The sequence below is a fragment of the Lissotriton helveticus genome, chromosome 4_1, assembly GCF_964261635.1.
Source record: "Lissotriton helveticus chromosome 4_1, aLisHel1.1, whole genome shotgun sequence".
Lineage (NCBI taxonomy): Eukaryota > Metazoa > Chordata > Amphibia > Caudata > Salamandridae > Lissotriton > Lissotriton helveticus.
Window position 1 is genome coordinate 584,199,828 of NC_136063.1, and position 24,838 is coordinate 584,224,665.

The 24,838-nt window shown below is 44.0% G+C and overlaps 1 protein-coding gene and 1 long non-coding RNA gene across 4 annotated transcripts in view; one reads left to right on the forward strand and one right to left on the reverse strand.

Moving 5' to 3' along the window:
* Positions 1-24,838, forward strand: part of LOC144828763 (uncharacterized) — a 442,674-nt gene that overhangs the window by 327,141 nt on the left and 90,695 nt on the right. The window contains exon 4 of the long non-coding RNA XR_013610534.1: positions 19,030-19,099. This is a non-coding gene — a long non-coding RNA (uncharacterized LOC144828763). The remainder of the gene's footprint in view (positions 1-19,029; positions 19,100-24,838) is intronic.
* SGK3 (serum/glucocorticoid regulated kinase family member 3) overlaps positions 1-24,838 on the reverse strand; it is a 517,133-nt gene that overhangs the window by 275,223 nt on the left and 217,072 nt on the right. For all 3 annotated transcript variants that reach the window (XM_078687207.1, XM_078687206.1, XM_078687205.1), the window contains 2 exons: positions 19,865-19,937; positions 11,258-11,333 (listed from right to left, as the gene is read on the reverse strand). In XM_078687207.1, coding sequence (XP_078543333.1) covers positions 11,258-11,333; positions 19,865-19,937 — 149 coding nt within the window. The remainder of the gene's footprint in view (positions 1-11,257; positions 11,334-19,864; positions 19,938-24,838) is intronic.

Below are 24,838 nucleotides of genomic sequence, written 5' to 3' on the forward strand. Positions count from 1 at the left end.
ACTGGGGTGGAAAAAGTGAGCAAAAGAATGCTGGATTTAACCCAGATCTCTTGACTGGGGGTGAATGTTTTGATTTGTTCTGCATTCCGTCCATCAATTGTGTGTCTTTTGCTTTATTATATCTTAGGAGGTGCACTGACCCCTGACAGTGGTAAGGTATCTTTCTATCTTCTTGGAAGGAATTGATTTATGTTTTTGCTCCAGGAGCATTAACTCCTCCAGAGGGCGCTCAAAAGCAGAGGATTCCGGGCCTGGGTGGGGAGCTCCACATCTACACGTCTGCCATCTTCAGCTCCCAGCCATTTCCCCTTCCTCCAGGTACATATTTGGCTCAAATTAAGTAAAAGCCGACTGGAAAAATGCTTACCATTTGAATAACTGCAAGATCTGGAGAGTTTTTTTTATTCGCTGAGCTCAGTCTAAACGCTCTATAAGATTAAACACCAGTAATATTTAACAAGGGAACCCAAAGGATCACTGGGGACCTGGGGTAATAACTATATCTGATAAAGGCTTATAGCCGCAGATTCCTCATCTTTGAATTTTCCCAGGTGTCAGAATGGGTCCAGAGGATTTGGGCAGTACCTTTGTGCGCTGGTAAGTGGCGTCAGTTCAGCATCAGCCGCGCCGGAAGTCATGTGCACTGAGTCTATATAGGCACCCCTTTGGCCAGCTAACGCTCGTTCTTTCCTTTCCGCTCCAGATAGCGCTGATTAGGGCTGAGCTACCTGTCGGTCATTTTTTGACTGGCCTTTGTCGACCTTTTTTCTGAGATTCTTCTACTGGTTGAAGATGTAATTTAAGAAATTGGCTGGTTTCAAACAATGTGGGCCCTGTCACAGGAAAATGTTGAGACAGACCCCACTTGGTGTGTTTGTGATACCTGAAGCCAGAATACATCTCCAAGGCGTGTGAGGACTGCTGTGCCATGCACCCGAAGTCGCTGAGGGGCAATCCCTCAAGCTCCTCGCCATCCAACGTCGGTCGACTCTGCAACGCTCGTGGTCCTGTTTGTGTGTGAGGTCCCGGACCTGTTTATGGAGCCCGTCCCAGCATTCCTCATCACAATCACAAAGTCTTCGGGGAACTCGGGTAAGTCCCACAAACACAAGAAGCCAAAGAAGTCCAAATGTTTTTCAACATCCCTACGTCTGTCAAAGCCATCCGATGAGACAAGGGAGCCTCGGCACCTGGACCTTAACCTACCCTCAGTGGCAGTCAAAACTAATGTTTTGACATAGGTCCTTCGGCAGGGATTTCCCCTCTCAGAGCCCTTACACCCATTTAATGAAACCCTTACAGATGTCCTACTTGGGCCCTGGTCCAAACCCTGCACAGGTGCTCCTGTGAGTAGAACGCCTGCCCACCACCATCGCCCCGCTCCTGGGGATCCTAGTTCTGTTACCCAGCACCCCACCCCGGAAAGCTTGGTGGTCCAAACCTCCTCATCCTACATTCATCCTGGCGCGTAGGGAATCCACCAGCCTGGCACTGCGGTCGGTGAACACTGCGTGCCTTTTGGGCAGTTATTCCCAAACACTATGGGATTCTGTAGCACAAGTGCTGCTATGGTCCCGGAGGTTTCCCAGGCCATACACTCTCAGGTGGTTGCCGACAGGAGAGATGCAGCAAAGTTCTCCATCAGATGTGGACTTAACAAGACTGACTCCCTAGGCAGAGCGGTTTCATCATTGGTGGCCTTGTGTCGCCACTCCTTATGGGGAACATCCGGTTTTTCAGGGAATGTTCAGGCTTCCCTAATGAACATGCCCTTTGATGGCTCCTGTCTATTTTGGAGACAAGGAAGATTCAGTGCTGAAGCGCTTCAAGGATAGCAGGGCCAGGTCCTTGGGATCGCCTATGGCCCCTCGTCAACCCCAAATAAGTCTTCTGTCCACTTCGGAGCTACAAAAGGGGTCTCCATTCACGCCCATATACTTCCAGCCACCACGGGCAGCAGGCTTTCCAGCCTTTTTGTGGCCAAGGGTGAGTGTCCCAGCAACCACGTGGGACAAGCAGTCAGTGGTCAGGTTAGTCCCACGCCCCCATTCCCCGTTAGCCCCTGCCTCCAAGCCTCTTTAGTCCGCCCACAGACCATCATGGGCACTCAGTGGAAGACAGGATACAAGCTGTGGTGACCATCACTCCTGCTCTAGAGAGAGAGGAGTATGAGACACCCAAAGTGGACCAGGTGTTGGAGTCTGGGTCACTGCCAAAGCTGCAAGATTTGTTAGTGGTCAGAGGATCTACCCAGGAGGTATTCTGCCAGGCATAGATTGAGTGCCCTACACCTGTGGGACTACGTTGGCTGAAAGGATGGACTGCTCATAAATCCTGAGAAAGTAGATAGCAAGAGGCTAGAGATTCCCTTAGTGCACAGGATGTTCCTGTTGCCACAGTCCCATAAAGTCCCCTTTGTATGACCCATGAGCATTAGAAAGACCTAGGATAGGTTGCACTATCTGTTCTATTGACCAGGAATGAGCACACATAGAAAGATGTCTTATAGAACCTAGCCTGCTTGCCAAAAGAGGGTCCTTGGTGTCACTGTCAATTTGTTAGCTCCTCTGAGCACCCCTCAACCCAAGCTTTAGACAACAAGCCCATCTTGGTTGTGGTGGATCACGCCACCAGTTCTCTTGAAGTGGTACCCTATAGAGCATGACTGCAAAGGTGGAAGCTAGGGATATTTTCTAGGGTTGGATTTCTAAAACGGTTATTTTTGAGCGGTGAACAAAGTTTGTTTCCTCATACATGAAGGAAATGGGGAGGAGCAAGCTGGTGGGACGTACCGCTTTTCCACAGCTTACAACTCACAAACCAATGATTAGGTAGAGAGATTTAACAAGAACCTTAAGAGAATGATGGTTCAGGAGTCTCCTATCATGTCTCATATTTGACTACAGAGAAAGTTCACAGAAAGGGGTATGGTTTAGGCCCTTTGAGCTTCTGTGTGTGCACTTACTGTGAAGACCAATCACATTTATCAGAAAAGGGTGCGAAGGAACTTCTGAGTTACAGTCCAAGGATCTAGTGGACTATGTGATTTATCTCATAAAAGATGATGGGAGGAAGGTTTGTAAATAATGTAACCACTGGCAATTGCTTGAGGTAACATTCTAACCCATCATTTTGCACCTACTGTGCCACTGTAGACAAAGGCTCGACTCGTGCAAATTACTCCTGACACTGTTCCTAATGAAAACAGTCCATTCCGAACTGCCAGACAAGGCCCCCTCCAGAAGCAAACACAAGCAATCTCAGACCAGTTTTGGCCTTGTTAGGCCTTGTCAGCGAGGTATAGCAGGGATTTTATGGCATTGTGAGAAAGAGAGCCTTCTGCCACTAAGGGGCAACATCAAGTCACAGAAAAGACTAAGGGAATGCCCAGACATGTTTCCTTGCTCACTGGAACCACGCTGTACCCCACTGAAGAGGTCAGGTTAGGCCTGGCTTTGCTTGTGTTCTGTTTCAGAGAGGAGCTGTTTGGAAGTTTTGGGCTGGACTGTTACTATTGGAGCAGAACAAAGGCTGAGTTGCATTCTGCTGGGTCTAATATGAATTGGCATGGTGGGCACAAGAACAATGGGTTGGAATGTTACCCTGAATGATTGCGGATTGTTAGATAAATTGTAAGTATTCCTCCAGTCGTATTGTGTTTTTGGGAATATGTGACTGGCTTCAGGAAGTTGAAGGTCCAATGTCAGGCAAAGAAAAACATTCAGAATGTAATGCTGACTGGGTATTATAAGGGTAAGTAGGTGTTGGTGCTGAAGACCATCAGACCAAATGCTTTGAAGGTCAAGAGGCATGGGTTATACAAGGTAGCGCAGAAGATTTCTGAAGTTAACTACTTGGCGGATACAGGTACCACAACGGATCCCAGGAAGATGTTCCATATAAACAAACAGAATCCAGACCTCCAAGAAGATTATGCAGTGAACATCATGGTATTGGCAGAGGAAGTTGAAAACCGTAAGCTTTTTTATGACCTTCAGCACAGTGAGGTAAAGGATGGCTCTAAACATCAAGGCAGATGTGGCCAAGATGTTAGACTTGCAAGTGACCGAGCAATCGCTGAGTCCTTGGGCCAGTCCAGTGTTGTTGGAGTCCAAGTAAGGTGTCAAAGACTTCCACTTTTGTATGGACTACAGGGCTCTCACCAAAGTCACTAAGATAGATGCACATCCAATCCTCAGAGCTGGTAAATTTATAGACTGGCTTGGTGCTGAAAGGTACTTGAGCACTTGTGATCTGACTAGTGGCTACTGGAAGACTGCTTTAGCACCTAGTGCCATGGAGACATCATTCTCAACACTAGAAGGAGCATTTTAGTTTAGGGTAACTGCACCGAAGAATTTAGAAAAGGTGCTGGTCAGAATACAGGGGCAAACTGCCTATCAAAACAACCAAGTTCGAGTTGATTTGGGTTCGCCCTGGGATACCCTTCTTGCAATACAAACTGAAATCAAACAAAATAGATTTATAAGATTTATAAAGGGCTGTTAAGCACCCGCGAGGGTATCCAGGCGCTGAGAGCCTTGCTGCTTCGTGAGTGTTCAGTTGAAAAGCCAGATCTTGAGTCCTTTCTGGAATTCCAGAAGAGAGGATGAGATCCAGAGGTGAATGGGGAGGTCGTTCCAGGACTTTACAGCGAGGTAGAAGGCGGGTTCTCTATTGTTTCTTCGACAGATGTGGGGTGTGTGTGCAAGGTAGAGGGAGGCGAAGTACAGTTGTCTGGAGGGTTGGTGGAAATTCTCACAGTGGTTGATGTATGCTGGTCCTTGATTGTGAAGGGCTTTGTAGGTGTGGATCAGCATCTTGAATTGGCAGCTCTTCTGAACGTGCAGCCAGTGGAGCTTCTTGAGGTGTGGGGGGGGGGCGGTGTGGATCCATTTGGAGAGGTTGAGGAGGAGTCTGGCTGCTGAATTCTGAATTCTGTAAGCCAGATCAATGCAGTCGCTTCAGGAAGTGTATGGTGATTCCTACGTAGAGTGTGTTTTCGTAGTTCAGCCGGCTGGTGACTAGGACTTGGGTAACGGATCCTCTAGTGTTGATGGGGAGCCATTTGAAGATCTTACAGAGCATGGTAAGAGTGAGGTAGCACTTGGAAGAGACTGTATTGATCTGGCTTTTCATGGTGAGCTTGCTGTCCAGGATAATGCCAAGGTTGAGGGCATCGTCTGTCGGCATAGGTGAGGGTCCTAGTACAGAGGGCCTAGTCCAGGTGGCAGGATACTAGGGCTTGGGTGACTGCTTGTCTGGTGTTGACGGAGAGCCATTTGAAGATCTTACAGAGCATGCAAATATTGAGGACGCAAGCAGAAGAAACTGTGTTGATCTGGCTTTTCATGGTGAGCTTGCTGTCCAGGATAATACTAAGGTTGCGGGCATGGTCTGTCGGCATGGGTGAGGGTCCAAGTTCAGAGGACCACCAGGAGTTGTTCCATGTAGCAGGTGTCCCCGAAGATCAGCATTTCCATTTAGTCTGTGTTGAGTTTTAGGATAAATTCTTTTTATTAATAGTCCACACAAAAAAAGGACACAGTATGCCGCTTACAACCCAACAGGGCCGGCCGCGTTCATTCAATGTTTTGGATCGCTGTCAGGTGTATAAGTGCATATTGCAAGGTGAAACTGAGATTTGAATATAGTAACTAAAGAAAACAAAAAAAAGGAACAAACAACTTCTCCCACCAACCCACACCCTCCTTCCTTCTAGCTGCTACTAGAGGGGTGACAAGCAGAGGTTTAGTAGCCCCCAACCCGAGACCCTATCAAGGCCACCTCAAACAGTACCCAGAACGCTCAGAGGGGGAAGTCTCTGGAATTTGAGATAGGATGGGCAGGACAACTCTCTAAATTCCTTAGAAAGGATTGAGATAAAGGGGACCCAAAGTTCAGAGTAGGAGGAACGTCAAGGAGTGACCTCTACGGATAGCTTGTCCATCCCCAAGTTGGTGCAACCACGTAGTGTGACCCGGTGTTTTGTCAGTGGCCCAGAATGAGAGTATTACCCGATTAGCTGCATTCAGGGCCAGGGCCATCTGCCTTCCTCTAAGGGAACACAGAGGGAATGTAAACGCATTTGGGAGCCCCAGAATAATGTAAGCTGACGATCACGGCATGGTAGTGTTGAAAGCGATGTCAATGTAATCTAGGACTCATTCCCAATATCCAGTGAGTGTTTGACAGTGCCATAGGAAATGAAGTAGAGTTCCGGCCCTTTCGCAGCCTCTCCAACAGTCTCCCAATTGGTCCATCTTCCACCTCTGGATGCGGATCGGCATGTAGTACCCTTAGGAGACTATCTTATATGCTGTTTCGGTGTTTATCATTGTGTGTGATGTGTGAGGGACTCTATAAAATATATCCTCCCACTCCTATCCCGAGCAGGATCTACCCATTTCAGCCTCCCTCCGCTTCTGACCGGGAGTCGGCAGTCAGGCCCTGTCCTGCCCAAATAAGCATAGATCTCAGAGACAAGACGCTTATCGTCTGCTTTAAGAAACAACCACTTTGCAAACGGAGTCAATGGGCTACCTGCACATGGGTGCATGTCAGGACCTAATACCCAATGGCGTAGTAGTAGGAATGAGAACTGGTCTGCTTTTGTCAGGGAGTAGCCAAGTTTTAGTTGGTCGAATGAGAGAAGACCATTAAGTCAAATAAGCAGCCAAAGCACCTATATCCCCCATACACCTATCTTCGAAAGCTGCCCTGCTCCATCCCAGGGGGGAAGTCTGGGTTAGCAAAAAGAGGTGTCATGGGTGAAGGAAAAGTGATTAGGCCAGGTTTAACTGCCACTCTGTCCCATACTTTCAGGGTCGCACTCGTCACAGGAGATGAGTGGAGTCCCCAAGCCCTATGCCGTTGAGGCAGCCACATCTCCTTCTATATTTGGGTGCCAGCCACTGCCTGGTCCATTAAGACCCAGTGTTTCTCAGAGAGGGGCCTATTCCACCAAGTGAGGTAGCAGAGCTGGGCGGCTTGGTAGTAGCGCCAGTCCCCACCTCTTGCTTGGCTCAGTACATTAAATGTTTCTGGAGTCTATGTTTAGTGCCTCCCCATTTAAAATTATTAACGTCTAGTTGGAGTGAGCGAATTGCGCCGTCAGGCGGGGCCAAAGCAAGAGTTTGAAAAATGTACAGGACGCAAACGAGGATGGACATCTTGACCACTGTGATCCGGTAAAACCTTGAGAGGGGCAACCGGTGCCATATCGCAAAGTCCTTGCGACCCTGGGTGGTTAGAGACGCGTGGTTCGCCACCACGGTCCTAGGTCGCATTTGTGCCAAGGAGAGACCGAGATAGGGAAGGCCCTCGGATACTCATTGGTAAACTAACTGTGCTTTCAGTGTGTTGAGTTTTAGATCCAGATACATGGATACACAGAGGCACTATGTGATGGTACACAGGAGGGCTGCATGACCGCAAAGTGACACTAGGAAGTCTTTCTGCTACTAACAGTGATAAATTCCAAATTTCTGATAAGGTCTCAGCCAGATTAGCAAATTGGCCTCAGGCTCCCAGAGTGATTGGAGCAAATACCAATTGTGTCCTAAACATAGACTAAGACAGATCTCACTACCACCGTGGTGATCAAGGTATTTTTTAAAGGTCATTAAAACAGGGAATGGTGGACTTTTGGAAACACATCCACCCACAGACTATAGAATATTCCTTCTACTACTACTACCCAATGTATGATTTACATGCCCGTCTTTACCACACTGTGGAATCTCTGCATATAGTCTTGGCTGCATACCAAGTGTAATACACAGGGAAGACCACAACCCTTTGATCCTTAAAATCAGATGGGGAGGCCGGCCCCACTAATTCCCACCTGGCACCTACAGTGTATTGCTTTGGAGGACCCAGAGCTTAAAGAATCGCCCTACAAGTCACTCAATTGCTTTATTGAAGATCAGGGCACAACTGTGAGTCCTCTTACTGACCGGGAAGTATGTAAAACAGTAGTTAAGGTTCATGGCATAGGTAGAGGTGTGGGGGAGCAGCAATTACTGGCTAGGGACTTGAACAGAATGTGTGAGGCATTATGGAGATTTGAAACAGTAATAGTGGTGATCCAGGAAAGAATCAGAGGCTATTAAATCCTTGGAGGGAGTATGCCATGGCAGTTGAGAAGCTGCAGTGCTTTGACTATACAGGGTACTTGGCTCATGTACATGCGAAGGGTGAGAGACAGGGAGGCATCTTGGAATGGTTATCTATACCAATCTGCAACTGTACTGTAATTACCCAAATTAATGAGTGTGGGGCAGGTACTCAGAGACCATTTCAGCATAAACTCATCCTATAAAGAAAATTACAGCAATGATTATAAACCTAAAGCAGAGTACTTAATACACCAACCCGAGAATTATTTGTGCAGACTGATGCTCACAAGGTATTCAGAGGAGGTAGCCGAGGTGCTGGGGAATCCCATTATTGAAGGGGAAAACAGGCATTCAATGAAGTGGTTAGCTTTAGGTAATATTGTATGTATTGTAAAATCCTGGCATACCAATTGAGCAAGATGTATACATTGGCCTGGGAAACGGGAAATCTCCCTAACACTACGAGCGAGCTGTTAATGACACCCACTCCCAAACCACGAAGAACCCCCAGCTTATCAAGCCTCCTATAGTCACCCATTTATGCTGATTATTGGAAATACAATTTTGAGCTCGGTATGGGCAATGAGGCTGCACCCACATGTGACATCCTCAGTTCACAGGGACCAGAATGGTTGGTCATGGGCAGGATTGGGTTAATTGAAAATATGAGGCTTCCAAGATTGCTCATTTGGATGACGGGGTGCGGTTTAAGAGAAATAGAGGCAACTTTAGCAGACTTCATATTAACTGGGAGTGATCACAGAGTGGCTCTAAGAACATTTTAGTGATGATAATGGAGGGAGGACTGGGGTTTCTTTAACTGGTACAATATTATCTGGCATACCAGATTCAATAGACTGCTAGATGGCTAGAGGTTGTGCTTCCCCAAGAACTAGGACAGATGGGACTGGAAAAATTACGAGGAAACTAGTCGCAAGAATGCTAGGTAAGACTGGAAAGCCCACTTCCACAAATATTTTGTCAGCTATTGCCCGAGGTATTGGGGGGACTGTGTTTGTAAAATATGACCAGACCGTTCTATGCCCCTATCATACCCCTAGTGGGATTTCCTAAGTGTAAAGACTGGTTCAAACCCCAAGCACTGGCATAATGGTCGCAAGTCGGCCTGATCATGATAGGTGACTTATATTGGGAGTTGCTATCCCTCAAAGCACTGTCAAATTAATCTGGGTGCCAACATTTACAATTCTTGACATACAGGTCACTAACTCAGGTGGCCAAGACTATATGGAAAACTAATGCTAGAGAATAAGATACTCACAAAGTACTGCAATTACTACTCATGGTAGTGAGCCGGCGCAGGGTGGTGACCTGGTTCTACCACTCCTTTTTAAAGATGTCCAAACCAGGTTTGCTTGCTGCACATTAAGATTAAATTGGAGGCTGAAATGTACAGAAACCTCAGCCTTAAAGAATGGATTAGGATCCTAGAGTACACACAAAAGTATTACTGGAATATAAGGCTGAAATACACCAAATGTAATAATTTGCATATGACCCCCACACGAAGTGACCAAATGAAGGGGACTAAAGACATAACTTGCTCTAGGTGTAGTCCCAAACGCAGGCTTTTATGATATGGTTTTGGCATGGAGGGAGATTCAAGTGTATTGGAGGCACCTTGTGGAGTAGCTGGAGTTTTGCTGGGGTTGTTTGTAAAACCTAAAGCCCAAAAATTAGGCAACATATACATAGACTTGACATTGATTTTAGCCAAGTGCCACATAGCAATGTCCTGGAAGAGTAGAGTACCCCTCCCATTGACAAATGGCAGTGACACCTTGGAAGTCCTGTCATTCATGGAAAAAAGTGTGTTTGTAGGAAGCCACTAGATCAGCTGTGGACGAAATTCTATTAACTTTGAGAATCGCGAACCGAGTGAACATAATTTATTAAAAAAAATACGAGTGAAGCATGTTGCTGAATAATAGCACACCATCCTTATCCTCTTCTACCATTAGCATCTATGACTCTAACCTACAAAGTACATTCCTGAAATACTTGGGATTGAAGTTGAGCTTTTGTTTGTGGTTAGTTGGTTTTATGTTTCTGGATATATTTCCTAAATATGTGCCTATTTGTATGCCCGTTCCTATCGCCTATCGTTGTTTCTTACCAATGAGCAAGATATACCAGACTCAAAAGTATGGTAGCACACCTAGATGCACCCTGTATTTGCAGCACATGCTGTGTTAAATAAATGAAAACACTGAGGAAGTAAAAGTATACATAATCAAAATGTTTCTTATATGTAGCAAAATGTATTGTCAAAATCATCGTCCATGTTGTGTATATATAGTCAATCAGTCACAGTCCAGAACAATTTATGACTGCTAATTTTTCCAAATTTGTTCATCCAATGTCCCAACAACTTATTTGTCACAGCCAACGTTTTCAAGGACATAACATTTCAGGGGGTGCGGTGGAAAAATTGTCCATGGTAACACAACTGTTGCGATGATAGAAATTAGGTGACATTGCACTTGTATGATAAAAACATTAAACAAAAAAGGCAACCATGTCCTCTGTAGTCTACCTTGGAAATCTTGGGTAACTGGAAGATAACCTCGCTGGATACTGAAATTCAGTGTGTGTTGGAGTGGGAGGTGCCCACTAGCCAAACACAAGCAAGAGTCTTTCGATTACTCACCAGTTACTTCAGAAACTTTGTACCTTACAATTAGGCCATAGCTGCCCCTTTGACATCCAAGAAGCCTCCCAGGAACCCAGAGTGTCAAAGCTTTTGAAGGACTGAAGAGAGCACTGTGAAAAGCACCTATGCTGAAGAAGCCTGACTACAGTCAACCGTTCGTAGTATAGACAGATGCCTAACATCAGGGAGTTGAAGTGGTACAGGCGGAACTAGATAACAAGATACTAGAGGTACCTTTGAACAACTGAGCAGTTGCAGATGCAAGGAGGGCCAGGACTGGAATGAGTGGCTCATGTTGTTTTCACTTCAACTTTCCAGACATATCAGTTTTACAAAACATATTTCTTCAAAGAAATATAACACGTGTGTTTGCAATTTTATATAATTGATTATACGTACACTTACTTCTGCAAAACATATTTGGTCTACACCATCTCTATGGACAGACAAACATGGCACTTACAGGTTGCATAGTTGTGGCTGTTGCAGTAAATTTTGAATAAATTCATTCAGCCCCGCTCTTCTTTGTTGAAGAAAATCTGTTTAGAAAACAGAATAATTTCTGTTTTTACCAAGTTCTTGTAGCACATTAAGTATGTTAATTTACAATGGTCCTAGTAGTCAAATAATCAAGCTTATATTGCTTTCCTCCAAAGTCAAACAATAAGGACTATTGTTGAAGTGACTACTCCATGTACAAGCAGTCCAGACATTGCTCAGCTTACTACACAAAAGCTGGCTCTCTAGGCTTCACCAAAATCAAATCAAATATGCGCTTCTTGACCACATCCATGTTACATTTTCCCGAATGCCGACAGTCACCCAATTGTGATTCACTGCATCCCACACTTGTTTGGACTGCAGTCTTTTAAAGTGAATGATAAAAACATTTACTCAAGACTTTCTCTCTACTTTCAGCAGGGCTCTGCATCCACCATGCTGAAACTTTGCTTTAAAAAAAAAAAAAATCAGGTCTAGATAAATTGTACATTCCTTTGTTGAGTTTATCGGCTTTGGTTGTGTTCACTGCAAAACCCTTTTGCTTCTAGATGCTTCAGAAGAGAGGCCACCAGGAGATGGGGGCATGTTTAGAAGGACAAGTTAGATGTTCGGCTCCTGGATTCTGGGTACATTGATGCCTCTTTTGAGAAGTCAGCCTTGAAGCTATTTGGCTTCACCTTGACCAAATTCCCTTTCCTAATTTTGTTACACGTTCTTAAATCATTGCTCTTTGCTTGCTCCTGGCCAGATATCAACTCCTGTAGCCAATTCCGTATCATTTTGGAACCTGCCCCCCTTCTTCACAAATGGAGACACTCAGGTACAACAATTCACAGGATGGTGAGAAGCTAAGACCAGATCTCTAATCGCATCATCAACTTTGAGACTAATCCTAACAGCCATCTCTAATGCTCTTTTAACATTCTATTCAACGTTTTCACTTCACTCTAGGATGGGGATTATAGAGAGATGTCCTGATATGTTTAGTTCCCAACTCTTCCAATATTTCTTGTTTTTCTGCTGAGACAAGTAGGGTACCATTGTACTTTAAGATGTACTGGGGTACACCCTCACTTGCATACAATATTGTTAAGCACTCCGATAGCGGAGACGCAACACCAGCCCCTGAAGCTCCAACCCTTTAGGTGAGCCCCATTCAGCCCATAGTATGAGTATTTGTGAGATATTTGAGACTCAGGCCCCATATCACATTCTACAAGAAGGGGGGTGGGGCTTTGCTTTGCTTTATGACACTTTTTCATAGCATCCAAATCAGGAAAAGAATTCATTAATATCACTTCCAACGGTTTAGAATGAACATCCACGAGCACAGCTGCAAAGCACTGTGACTTAGGCAAACCAGCAAACGGCCCTATAAAGTCCAAACAAACTTCAACCCAAGGCACACCAGGATCTTGTACATTCTGAAACAACATATTCCCAACTTCCCTCTTGTACACACTTGCAGTCCACTGCTCTCAACGTGACTTCTGCTTCCAGACCTGGCCAGCCACCAAAACCTTTCCTAGAGCCATTCTTTTTTCATGGAATTGGCCAAGCGGGCTTTTATTGGCTAGTGAAATAAGTTTGCCACTTACACCTAGTGGAGGTATAAATCTGTTACTGTGCACCACAACATGGGCAAAGACAGTGAGTTCATCCACAAACTTGACATATGGCCTAGCACATTGCTCTCTCTTCTAGATCCTTTCTCAAGCAGCACAATTACACTTTTCAAGTCATCATCCCATCTAGGTCACCAAAATGTTATTATAATCTTCTCACAATGCAGGAATGAAAACTGAAGGTACTTTAATGAAAAGACCCCCGAGGTGTAGCTTGGTACCAAATGCCTCTAGTGGAACCCCATAGGGTGACCGTGAACAAACATTTAAAGCCTGAACATTGTGGTTAGACCTAAATCTATAGCAGGTGGATTGAGGGGTGGATTGATGGAACAGAACGAAATCCCCAAGAAAGGGACACCGTTTTCAACAACATTCCATTTTAGCAGACTTCTCTCTCCCTGGATGAAAATTCAAAAAAGCGGTTGTTGGCACTACTTATTGCCCTGGCAGCACCTATCCACCATCTAGGAGCTGCAACTCACCTGTACACAAGAAGCCATGGCCACTGCACTCTCAAATTATGTTAATAGAGGGTTTTACTGTCAGCTGAACTAAGGCCTAGGCAGTTAGGTCTGAAGTCTTTAATTAAGGTAACATCGGTATGAACGTCATACTACGTTTTGGACAAGTTATCACTACCCACAACTGGCTACGACTCACTAAACTTGGGAGACCAAAAAGCCCTGGAGCAATTAAAGCCAAACGACTACCACTCCTCGTCAAAGCCTAAGCACTGCAGTCTACTTAGTTTCCGTGTGGCTGCCATGCCTGATTTTCCGGTGAGCTTTTGGAAGAGGCGGTCAAGCTAGATGAGTTCCTATACAGCAGACGGTTGCCTTCCATTAGGAGTATTCCGAAATTCATGGGACAGGTGCCTGCGGTGTGCAGGGTAATGATTCCTTCACTCCAAGGGAGATTCTTGGTGACTTCTTGAAGGCTGGAGGGGCTCCTGGGTTCTTAGAGTCCTCTCAGGTTCAGGACAACAAGGCAGGCGGCACTTGTCGAGTCCTTGAAACTGCAAGAAGGGCTTGGCACCTTTTTCTTCTGCAGCAGGGCTTCAGTTCTTGTGCAGCAGTTCTTTGCCCTGGTCTTCGCATGTCCGTCAAATTTGATGTTCAGGTCTGGGAGGGCTAACTAAATACTGAATTTAGGGGCGTTACAAGGGGAGAATGGTAGTAGCCTATGAGCTACTTACCTTTAGGGTGTCTACACCCTCTAGCGACCACTTCCTGTGGGAAGGGGCACCACCCTAGCCCTGATAGGTTGTGGTTCCACCACCCCTAGATGGTGGAATTCCAGGAGACTGGTTCACCACGCCTGCACCTCTCTAGGGGTGGTGTACGGAGAGTGGGGACCCTCCTCCTCATCTAACTAATTATCCAGTCTTTTCCTCCCCACAAAATTGGAGCAGGAATGGGGGCTTGGCTTCCCCTACTATCTGAAGGTTCCTGAATTAGATTTCAAAGGCGGCATCACCTTTGAAACGTATCGCTCAGGAAGGTCATCCTGTCCTGGAGGAGGTGTGAAGCACTTCTGCCCAGAGCAGGCTTTATCTCTGTCCTCTGCGAACGCTGGTTCTCACCCCATGAAGTTAGAAACATGTCTGGTGGGGGCATGAAAACAAGTCAGGGACCACACCAGTGCTTGGTTTTCAGGGGACGCTCTAAAAGGATCTCCTGTGTGAATTTATCAATAAATCCAACACTGACATCAGTGAGGATTTATTAAGACAAGGTGTTTAGTACCAAACATCTTAGAAATAAGTGACGCTGGTTCTCACCCCATGAAGTTAGAAACATGTCTGGTGGGGGCATGAAAACAAGTCAGGGACCACACCAGTGCTTGGTTTTCAAGGGACGCTCTAAAATGATCTCCTGTGTGAATTTATCAATAAATCCAACACTGACATCTGTGAAGATTTATTAAGACAAGGTGTTTAGTACCAAACATCTTAGAAATAAGTGACGCCATCATGGAGCTAGGAAAACTGTGTTGGCAAGTATCCAGCCCATGTACTCCCTATGGCTTCCCTGTTTATTGAAAACATACCAGATTAGACTTGACATTGTAGGGGCATATCTGCTCATGCTGATATGCCCTCACATAGGATATAGTGCACCCTTCCTTAGGGCTAAAGGCCTGCAGTAGGGGTGACTTACCTATATCTTATGCAGTGTATAGTTGGCATGGCACACAGGGCTATGTGCCATGTCAACTCTTCTGATTTTTCTGCACCAAGACACGCAGCCTGCAATGGGAGAGTGCATTGCCTTGGTGAGGGGTCCCTGGGGTGGCACAAGTGCTGCAGCCCAGAGGATCCTCTTCAGTACCCATACCTTGGGTGCTAGGGGTATGATTTACTAGGGACTAACAGGAGTAACTGAGGTTGCGCCAATTGTGGTACAGTGTTTGGGAAAGAGATGTGGTAGTGGGAACCTGACAAGCAGGGACCCAGTGCACTTACAGTTCGAAATCACAGCAGGCAAACAGTTGGGGCTAACCATACAAAAAGAGGCACTTTCCTACAGGCACCTTTTTTGTGTTTAACCCAAATGGTCTACATTCATTAAAGGACATCCATGGAAAACCCAGCTGATTGCCTACAGGCATGCATTCTAAGCACTACACTGGTGCCAGTAACAAGGCATATGAGATTAGTGGTGGACAGGCCTGCACGAAACACACTTATCTGCATCCTGTAAGTCTGGGATCATTTGAGCCAGAGAATCTCTTGGATAGCAGGTAAGATCTTGCTGGTCATGTCCCAAAAGACATGGGTGTACCTGGACAGAAGGCACACCACAGTCAAAGATCGTAAAGTTAAAATAGCCAAGGAAAACATTTTCTTCCCACAAGGTACTAATATGTTTCAACTCCCTATCGGTGTGGATGCCTGTGCCAAAAGGCTTAGGCGCACTGGACGTTTCATCACAAAGTCATGATCTGCAGGAGCTGGCCTATGCCATCTCCCACAGGTTGGCTGACTAATGTTGCTGAGCATAGCTTAGACCAAGTGGCCATGAGTGGGTCCGTAAGAATCTTGTTAAAAGATAATATTGGCTAAGATGAAACTGGACCTGGTTGAAGAATTTCCAGCAATAAGCTTGCTTAATTTTCCACAGTGAGCAATTGCAAATTTAGCACTTCTACTGCTCGTCACACCGATACAGTAAAAGATTCACTTTCTTCCTATTGTGAACCAGGTGGTGAGTCCAGTTCTATTCTCTGGTGAGACATCAGGGCCACCAGCATTTTGGGTAATCATCAGTGTAACTCAGGGAAACAGATTTTCCACCTCCTCGTCATCATCAGTGTTGTGAGGGACATTAGGCATGTCCCTGGACCAAATCTGAGTTGGAGCTGAAGAAAGCCTCTAGATCCTGATAATGCAGGCATCAAGGGAGAGTCTGCTTCTGCAGCTCTGTTTGATGTGCATAACCAAGGGTTGCGCCTTCCATATATCATGCCATTACAAAGGCCCGATACAGTCCGACTTCAGATCAGGGTCAGAAACCAGCAATGCGATTGGATTTGGTACCACCTGAGTTGTTATCGGCGACGGCACTTACAAAACTGGGGTGAACCCTGGCGCTGAAATCTGGACCAGCTTTTGTATGGTCCATGGAAAAGAATCTGAGAGGCAATCAATATCAGTGGAGGGCCCGGCATCAGACGTCCACGTGGAGGCTCCTGTGGCTCCGTGGGACTAAAGATGCACCAGAGGGAGTGGTGGCATCTGAAAAATTTACACACAGACTTTTGAAAGCCACTATTTGCTGCACAATTTTTTCCCAGACTTCTAGTGGTAGGATGGGGATGTGACTCGTTTAGCTTTCTAGCACTTTGAGTTGTAACCAGAGCCTAAGCACCACAGACACATATCTTGAGGATCCGTAACCGACATCTGTTTCCTGCAGTCACGACATTCAGGGACTACATCTTCCCTGGCACACTGTCTGGGCAATTTTGGTGTTGGAAAAGCTTAAAGTTGTGAGCAGAGCTCCGGATTCACAGGAATGAAAGGACTGGTGTCAATGTGCAGGAGTGGTGCTCATATGGGGCTCTGCTCCGTCGCTTCAGGAGTGGTATGATGTTATTGCGGAGCCATAGGACACGACCTACTGGTGCGCGAAGAGAGCATAGCTGAAAAAAATAACCAGGTCCAGTCTAGTTCTTGGGATTATTATAAAATCGAAGAATCTGTGGTTAGAAATATTCATCAGAAATACCTTAAATGGCTATTGTAGTGCATCAGTGCTCAACAGTAATGTGACCTCCATCAGAAAGCAATATACAAATCAGTGCAGACATACCATATAGTTGGCTGTCAAAGTGCCTGCAAAAACAATTCCTATTAAATAACAGAACACAAGAACTTCCAACCCAAGATATTAGACACAACAATGCACACACATTCAATACTGTACAAATATACTACGTTGGTAATTACCAACATGCCTGGAACAGCACTCACCCGTTCAGTCACCATACAACATCATATAACAATACACATTTAAAGAAGTCTCATAACATCCACCCAAGAAGGCCCAGATCAGCCAGCAGATGGATATTACTACTCAGCAACACCACTTAATTTCTACAGGTTATTGATGAATATACAATACTACTGGCAATGAGCAAGTCAAATAAACTTGTTAGCACAAAAGCACTTTGGCTAGACTTCTGACCACATCTAGCAAATATATTACACACTTAATTATTAACAACAAAACAGGAAGGAACCTCAAACTGACTACTATTTACTACAAATCACAAAGCTCTGTTCTGAAATGGAATCCCTGAAACTAGGACAAGAAACTACTGATACCAGCAAGCACTTCAAGACCACTTCATGGCAGAATTTGCACCATGTAACTTTAAATTAACACATACCTCTTGATGTGACAAATAACATAATTATGTTGTTACTCAATATGGTGAAGCATCGTTAGAATGTTTAACAAAATCAAGGTAAACTTTTTTTCTTAGTAGATAAGTAAGGTGCTTTTGATGCCTGGCACATTTTTAAGTTTTGTAAAATTACATGTTAGACTAATATTAAGTAAAGGGTATGTGTTAGTTTATAAATGGTTAAAAAAAAGGTAAACATTATGAAAAATGGTGTAGTAATGGTGTAGTAAGAAGAGAGTGAAATCAAAACAAAGTACAATAATGCAGGGTACGATTGCTGAATTTCTTAAAAAGGAACCAGCAAAAGTTCATTGTTGAGGGTTCGCTAAGCAGGAAATACATCATATACTGCCCTTCGGCATATCCCAATAAATATAAGGACTACGTAGATTATTGGTCTCCAAGTATAACCGAAGAACAAACAATTATGGCTAGTTTTCAACAAGTCACTCATGAAGATCATTTTGTATATAATAAGCTTTATGGTGAGGAAGTCTTCTTGGAACAATAGTAATAACTCCCTTGCGTCCTCTATTTGTTAACATACAAACACTGAAACCACCACTAGCCTGGGGTTTCCCTGCTAGATAAATTGGCTCAAAATGGACGAATGACTTGAATCTGATACAGGGGACCTTAAAAAATGTAAGTACATATGGTTGGAAGTGATGAGCTCAAACTTTCATGCAACCAGAGCAAACTATGGCAGAGTGATGAAGCTCATTTAGGGCTACCATGGAATGAAGACCACCAGTAAGAAAAGGCATTTTCCTTCACCCACTCAAAATACAAATGACATAAAAAGCAGAGCTAAAATCTGAAAAAGACATGCATTTACTTATATATATAGTCATTTTGAAAGCAGCAGATTGGTCCCCAGGTTCTAGGTTTAAGGAAGTCTTCCTCAAGACAACTGATAACGTGGCAACGCCGATGAGTATACGCTAAAGAAAGCATGATGTTCACTTCCAATCCTGAAATAGAATGGTTCATCTTACCTGCTTACGGGTTCTCTGTTAATTATGAATTGTCTTTGCACAATGTTGTAAGATTTTATGAAATTAGACGTGTATTTGCAACCACACGTTCCAGACATAGTTCACAGCTTGAAAAAACTGATAAGTGTCTTAGTACCTTTCTTAATCAAAGATGGCCGCAAGGTCATTAACCATAAATGTCTTCTTAACTTTCCAAGATAGTGCCGACATTTGAGGCAGAAATTTCCAGGTGAAGACCAGCAGCACAGGTATAAGAAGGTGCTCAAGGTATGTTGTAGTTCCTGGGAACAATGTGTCCATCCTTTTTTAGAAATACAAGGTCTGCAGAGTAGCAGGACCTATAGTTTTTCACCCAGGGACTGTAGCTGCAGAAATCAGCTAAATTTGAAATGTGAAACTCCTTGAGAGAAATGAGAGAGCACCTGAGCAATTAGACTGGCATGACCGTTTACCCCAGTAATTCCTCATTTCTAAAAGGACCCTCAGTGTCAGACCGGTAATCCCTGTTAACTCTGCCCCCCTGGAGTTTCTGACAATAGAAGTACTGGTATTTCCGAGGGGCGGATTTACTAGGAGTCACACCAGAAAGCTCTTAATGAGGCCCTTAACAGAATAAAGTCATTTCTTCATTGAAAATCTCAAATGAATTTCTTTGTTTTGTCAATAAGTGAAAAAGTAGATAGGCTTATATTTGAAATCATGGCAGGTAAAGATGAAGCGCTTGGATTTAAAATGTATCTATGACTATGCAGTGTGATCAAAATCTAAGGTTCAATGTAATATACACGTTGTGTTTTCTGATATTGGTTGGGCACATCTTAAATATGCTCTAGGTGGCAGAGGTTTGATGAAAGGTCTTGAGCCTGGTCAACAGCAGTACAATGTTCCCACACAGTGTCTTTTAGCACTATATCTACCAAGGTAAGTGAAGTGCTGCTGAAAAGGATCACCTGCCAGGAGAGCAGTAATAAAAACATACACATTGTCCCCATCCACCTCAAAACAAATTTAGTATAAAAAAAGTCCACTCACCTGGATCAAAATTATCCCCAAATATTCTTTTTGCAGGAATTTTCAGGTTTGTATTTGGAAATTGTTTTCTAAGCTAAAATAAAACAAACAGACGAATTTTGGTCCCCTTAAGTTATGTGTGCATTCTTATCACAGTCTCCACAGCGTTTTGATGTTTAATACACCGGAATAAAACATTGCTGCAGTTCTAGTGTCCTAGAGACAAAACCATTGAAAAGTGGATCCAAGAATTAAAGTGCAATGACATCAAAGATTTCAATGCTTGGCACATTTTTTAAGTACCAAGTTTTCACTATAAAACCTGAACCGTCTAATGTCGTATAACATTCTACTCCGCAGGCAAAGCAAGGGCAATTTATTCAGGTTAAACAAGTACAAGAATTCAAGTCCACCTTCATGAAAAGAAGACATTAGTGTCAGAATACCCCTAACAAGCTGAAGGTTGGGAACAAGGACTTCTTGTGACCGAAACTTTGTCAGTAATGCTCTGTGCCAAGTCAAATGCAAAGATAACCTCCTTAATGAAACTATAAATGCATTTATGAAAAAATAGCTGTTTATGGTGGTGTTTTCAGTGGCTTGCCATTTTGCTAATTACTTGCACATTTATAAGCTTGCATCAAGAGTATAACAACTTTTGCTCGTATTGAAAGGTCAACTATTTTGGCACTGTGCAGTGCATGCTTTCCATAAAAGTTTTTCATTGGCTCTTAGATATGTAATTTTCAAGGCAAGATCTTGCGTACACATTATTAATGCTACTGCCGGTTTTATACGCGATGAACATCTCAGTGACTAATTTTATATCTGTGTCTTTTTTTAATACCTTTTTCTGTCAGGCATTCTCAAAGTGAGCAGGGCAGCTCAATGACGCCAAATACTCATCGCAGAAATCTTTGTGTAATATTTAGCTCACATGTTAAAAACAAGGTACAAATAATTCAATATTGCATTATTTTTATCTTAGCTAAAAAGAATACAGTGGACCTGAGTTGTGGTACTACCTGTTACTTGGATGACCTAAGTAAATGTATGTGCCATATACTACAAAAACAAGCAATGGCAAAGTAAGTTGATATTTAGTTCATGCAAACTGAGACAAACAACATACATTCACATACATAAAGATATGCAGGCAGTGATATACACATGACACATTCACACAGACCAATGAACAACCTGGTATGCGAGTACTGAAAACATACAGACACAGGTAGACAATACCCATACAGACACACATGGTCCCACACAGCATACAAACAGTCTGATACACCCAAGCAGCACATAGAGCAACAACATAAGGAGTGAATAAACAAATAAATAAAGAAACACTTAATACAACCAAGGGCATCCAGGCGCAAACAGGACACCACACATACACATACTCATGTAAACAAACCAACAGATCCTCAGGGAAATAAAGCAACAGTTTAGAGGCACCCAGAACACAGACTAAATGACACACAGATGCCAATTCACAGATAACAAAAGGCAAACAAGCACTAAAGGTGGACAAACAGGCACACAGCTATTCATACAAACAAACTATCAGGCATATTGACAACACACAGGCAAACAGACATACAACTACCCATGACAAAACACCAATAGAAGGACCTATGTTACACAGCGCAAAAGACACAGAGACACCCATTCCAACAGACATACTGGCACCAATGTGTATAGACCGCATGCTTACAGGAACTCAAATAGAGAGGCACAGACACGCACAAAGCACATCTTCAAGCACGACAAACTAACTGTTCACCTATCCAACATTTATAAAAGGAAAATACTTGACCTAATAATCTCTACTAAATCCACTGTACATCAGCTGATCTGATGTCTTCATCCTTTTCCAAATCATGCTGACACAATCACTTTTGAAAATGAAACTCCCATCAGCATCCATTTAGGAAGATCATTCACATAAAATGTATAGCTGATTTAATTGCACTTCATGAACTCATGGCCAATCATTGTACTAATCTCTGGAGTCATCTCACAAGCCTAATACTTCGTCATAGAATGTGGCAATAAAATCTATTCAATTAAAGCGAAGAAAAACAGTCTGCAGTTCACTTGCCCATGCTTCTCACAGGAACTAAACTCCAAAACTAAATATCTCAGAAACTTCGAGCTAAATTGAAGAGACCAGTGGGTGGATCATTTTGAGGGCATTTACAATCAGGGGGCTGGTGAGGGTGTTGCTATTGATCACGTTTCTAAACACCTATTTATACTTATCTTGTAAATATCTTTCTCTGTGTTTAGAGTACAATTTTTTGTTTCAAACTTTTTAAATTGTTTCGTGTTTTCAAAATGTGGTTTTACATAGTGTTGGATGCTTCACATCCTGTAACTTATCGCACTATACATGTTTAGGATTTTCTTGTATATTTCAGTTTTACTGTGTTCTGTTTCTAGTCCTGTGCCATTTTTGCCAAGAGTTTGTGATTTTGTAATATATAATTTATTTTGATTCAGTGTATTTTTTACATGGTATTTTTCAGCCCTGACGAAGTTCTCCAAATGAAAACAAAATGTGTTAGTTGAGCTGTATGCTCTTATCGTATGGAAAAATGGGTTTGAAATAAAGACTTTCCTCGTACAACTACCATACCTTGAATTTTATTACCTGGTGCACACCCATTTACAGCTGCACTTAGGATATGGGACACACAGGCATCATGTAACCGCTGGTCCTGGGGTTTGTTGCACAGGACTTTCTGAATCAATGAAACTGGTGTGAGGTGCGGAACGAATAATCTGCGGTTCTAGCTCTATTTTTCTGTAATGGCTGGTGGGGGAGTTATAACCCCCGTTGCACCCCTAATAGTTGGTAATCCAGTGGTGTTCACTCTAGATAAAGTTATACAAGGCATTCTTGCCTTGTCTATCAACAAGGCCCCGGGCCCTGACAGCATATTGACAGACATGTTTACAGCAAATACACAATCAATCAATCAATCAGGGCATTTATAGAGCGCGCTAGTTACCCGCAAGGGTATCAAGGTGCTGGGAGGGTGGGGGGGGGGGGGGGGAAGGGGGGGCTGCTACTGCTCGAAGAACCAGGTCTTGAGTTGCTTCCTGAAGGAGAAATGGTCTGGGTCATCCCTGGATGTGGCGGCTGGTCCATAGGGGCGCCACCCCACAAAAGAAACTGCTTGCTCACTGTCTGCAGTTCGGGCAACGGAATGTAAACAGACGACATGACAGCTTTCAATTCGTCTGTTTACATTTCTGGGCCGGCAGGTGAAAGTGTGCATGTCAACGCAAAGCGCATGCAGGGGAGACGGGGAGAGCACTCGAGCAGGAGTCCAGAAGATGGTGGTCTGACTGCACATGTGAGTGAGGAGTGTTGCTCCTCACTCACATTCACAAACCATTAGGTATGCTGCGCATGCCTAGTGTAGTGCAGGCCTCTGAATAGGATCCTGTTCGGGCGATGACGCGTTTTTCGCAAAGTCGCCCCAATCGAATGCCAGGATACAAAGTAAGTAAAAAAGGCTCAGCTGCCTTCCGTCGCATCCAGTCTCCTCATTTGGCAGTTTAATATTTGCAAAAGAAAAGAGCGGGGAGAAGTTAGTTCCACCACGTTGCAGAGGAGACGCGCGGGAGTCGCCCCATGCCCTATCAAATGCCAAGATACAAAGTAAGTAAAAAAGGGTCAGCCGCCTCCCGTCACATCCAGTCTCCTGATTTGGCAGTTTAGTATTTGCAAAAGAAAAGAGCGGGGAGAAGTTAGTTCCACCACGTTACAGAAGAGACGCACGGGACCGGAGGAGAATGGAGATGCCTTGTATGTTTATTTTTTTTATTGTATTCATTAAATTAAGGGAGGCCTACTGGCTAGAAATTGCTGCGACTCAGTCTACTCTAAGGGCGGCTCTCATTAGTAGGGAACTCCATTAGTAAAACCGCACCCGGGAGTATAACAGAAGGAAGCACGATGAGGATTCTTCACTTTTTTTGCTACACAGACACAATGCCGTGATTACTAGCTCGGGCTCAACCTCTCCCTAAATTAGGGATTTTCAAGAACGATCCAATATGATTACATATATTGTGAGGTGTAAAAGTTGTGTTTCTTATTGACGCATTCTTTACAACTTATTCATGCCATTCTTTCATTCTGCATTTACTTGAACGTGGTTTCAGCTGTTTCAAATGATGTTCTTAAATCCTTTGCCAATTCCCATTCTTCTAACAAAAGATTTAACACTATCTTCCTTGGAGCAGTGTTGTCTTGCATCCGATTTTCAGAATGGGTGCTTCTGAACTGAATTGCTTCCATAGTATTTCAAAAGCACTGTGGCGTTTGGAAGCATCTCGTTTTCTACTGCAGGTGGCTCTTTCACAGTACTTCAGTTTCCAATCAATTATGTATTTACGCATCCCTATATTAGTTACTTTTTATACTTGTTATATTCCTATCACTTTACTTCTCATCCTGACCATAGTTTTAATTCCTTTGAAAGTGCAATTTCAGACACGAGATAAATACATTGGAAACCCCTTATAATTAATAAGTAATATTACAATATGGCGAGCAAGGTTTGCATGACTATATAGATATTTATGTTTCTCCCTCTGGAGTGGTGTGGCTCACTGGTTAGAGGCGGCAGACCCGGAAGCAGGAGTCGGCCCGGGACCAGGGTTCAATTCCCGACGCGGCAGGGTCGTGGACCAGGGTCAGCGGACTCGATAATTGTCGCCTCGGTGCCTACTCTAACCAGGGGTCCCACTCTGCAACTCTGGGCATTAGCTTGCCTAATCTCCACAACGGCCCCATCAACGCCGGGGATGCCTGGCTTCACCTTGGGGACTCCCAGTAGGGACCATCCCACAGGGAAAGCCAGGACGGGTTCCCCAGCGGTATACCGCGCCAGGATACTCCGGTAGTAATTGAGCGCGTTACAAAACAGCTTATAACATAACATATATAACATATAACATATTGAAAGCAAATTA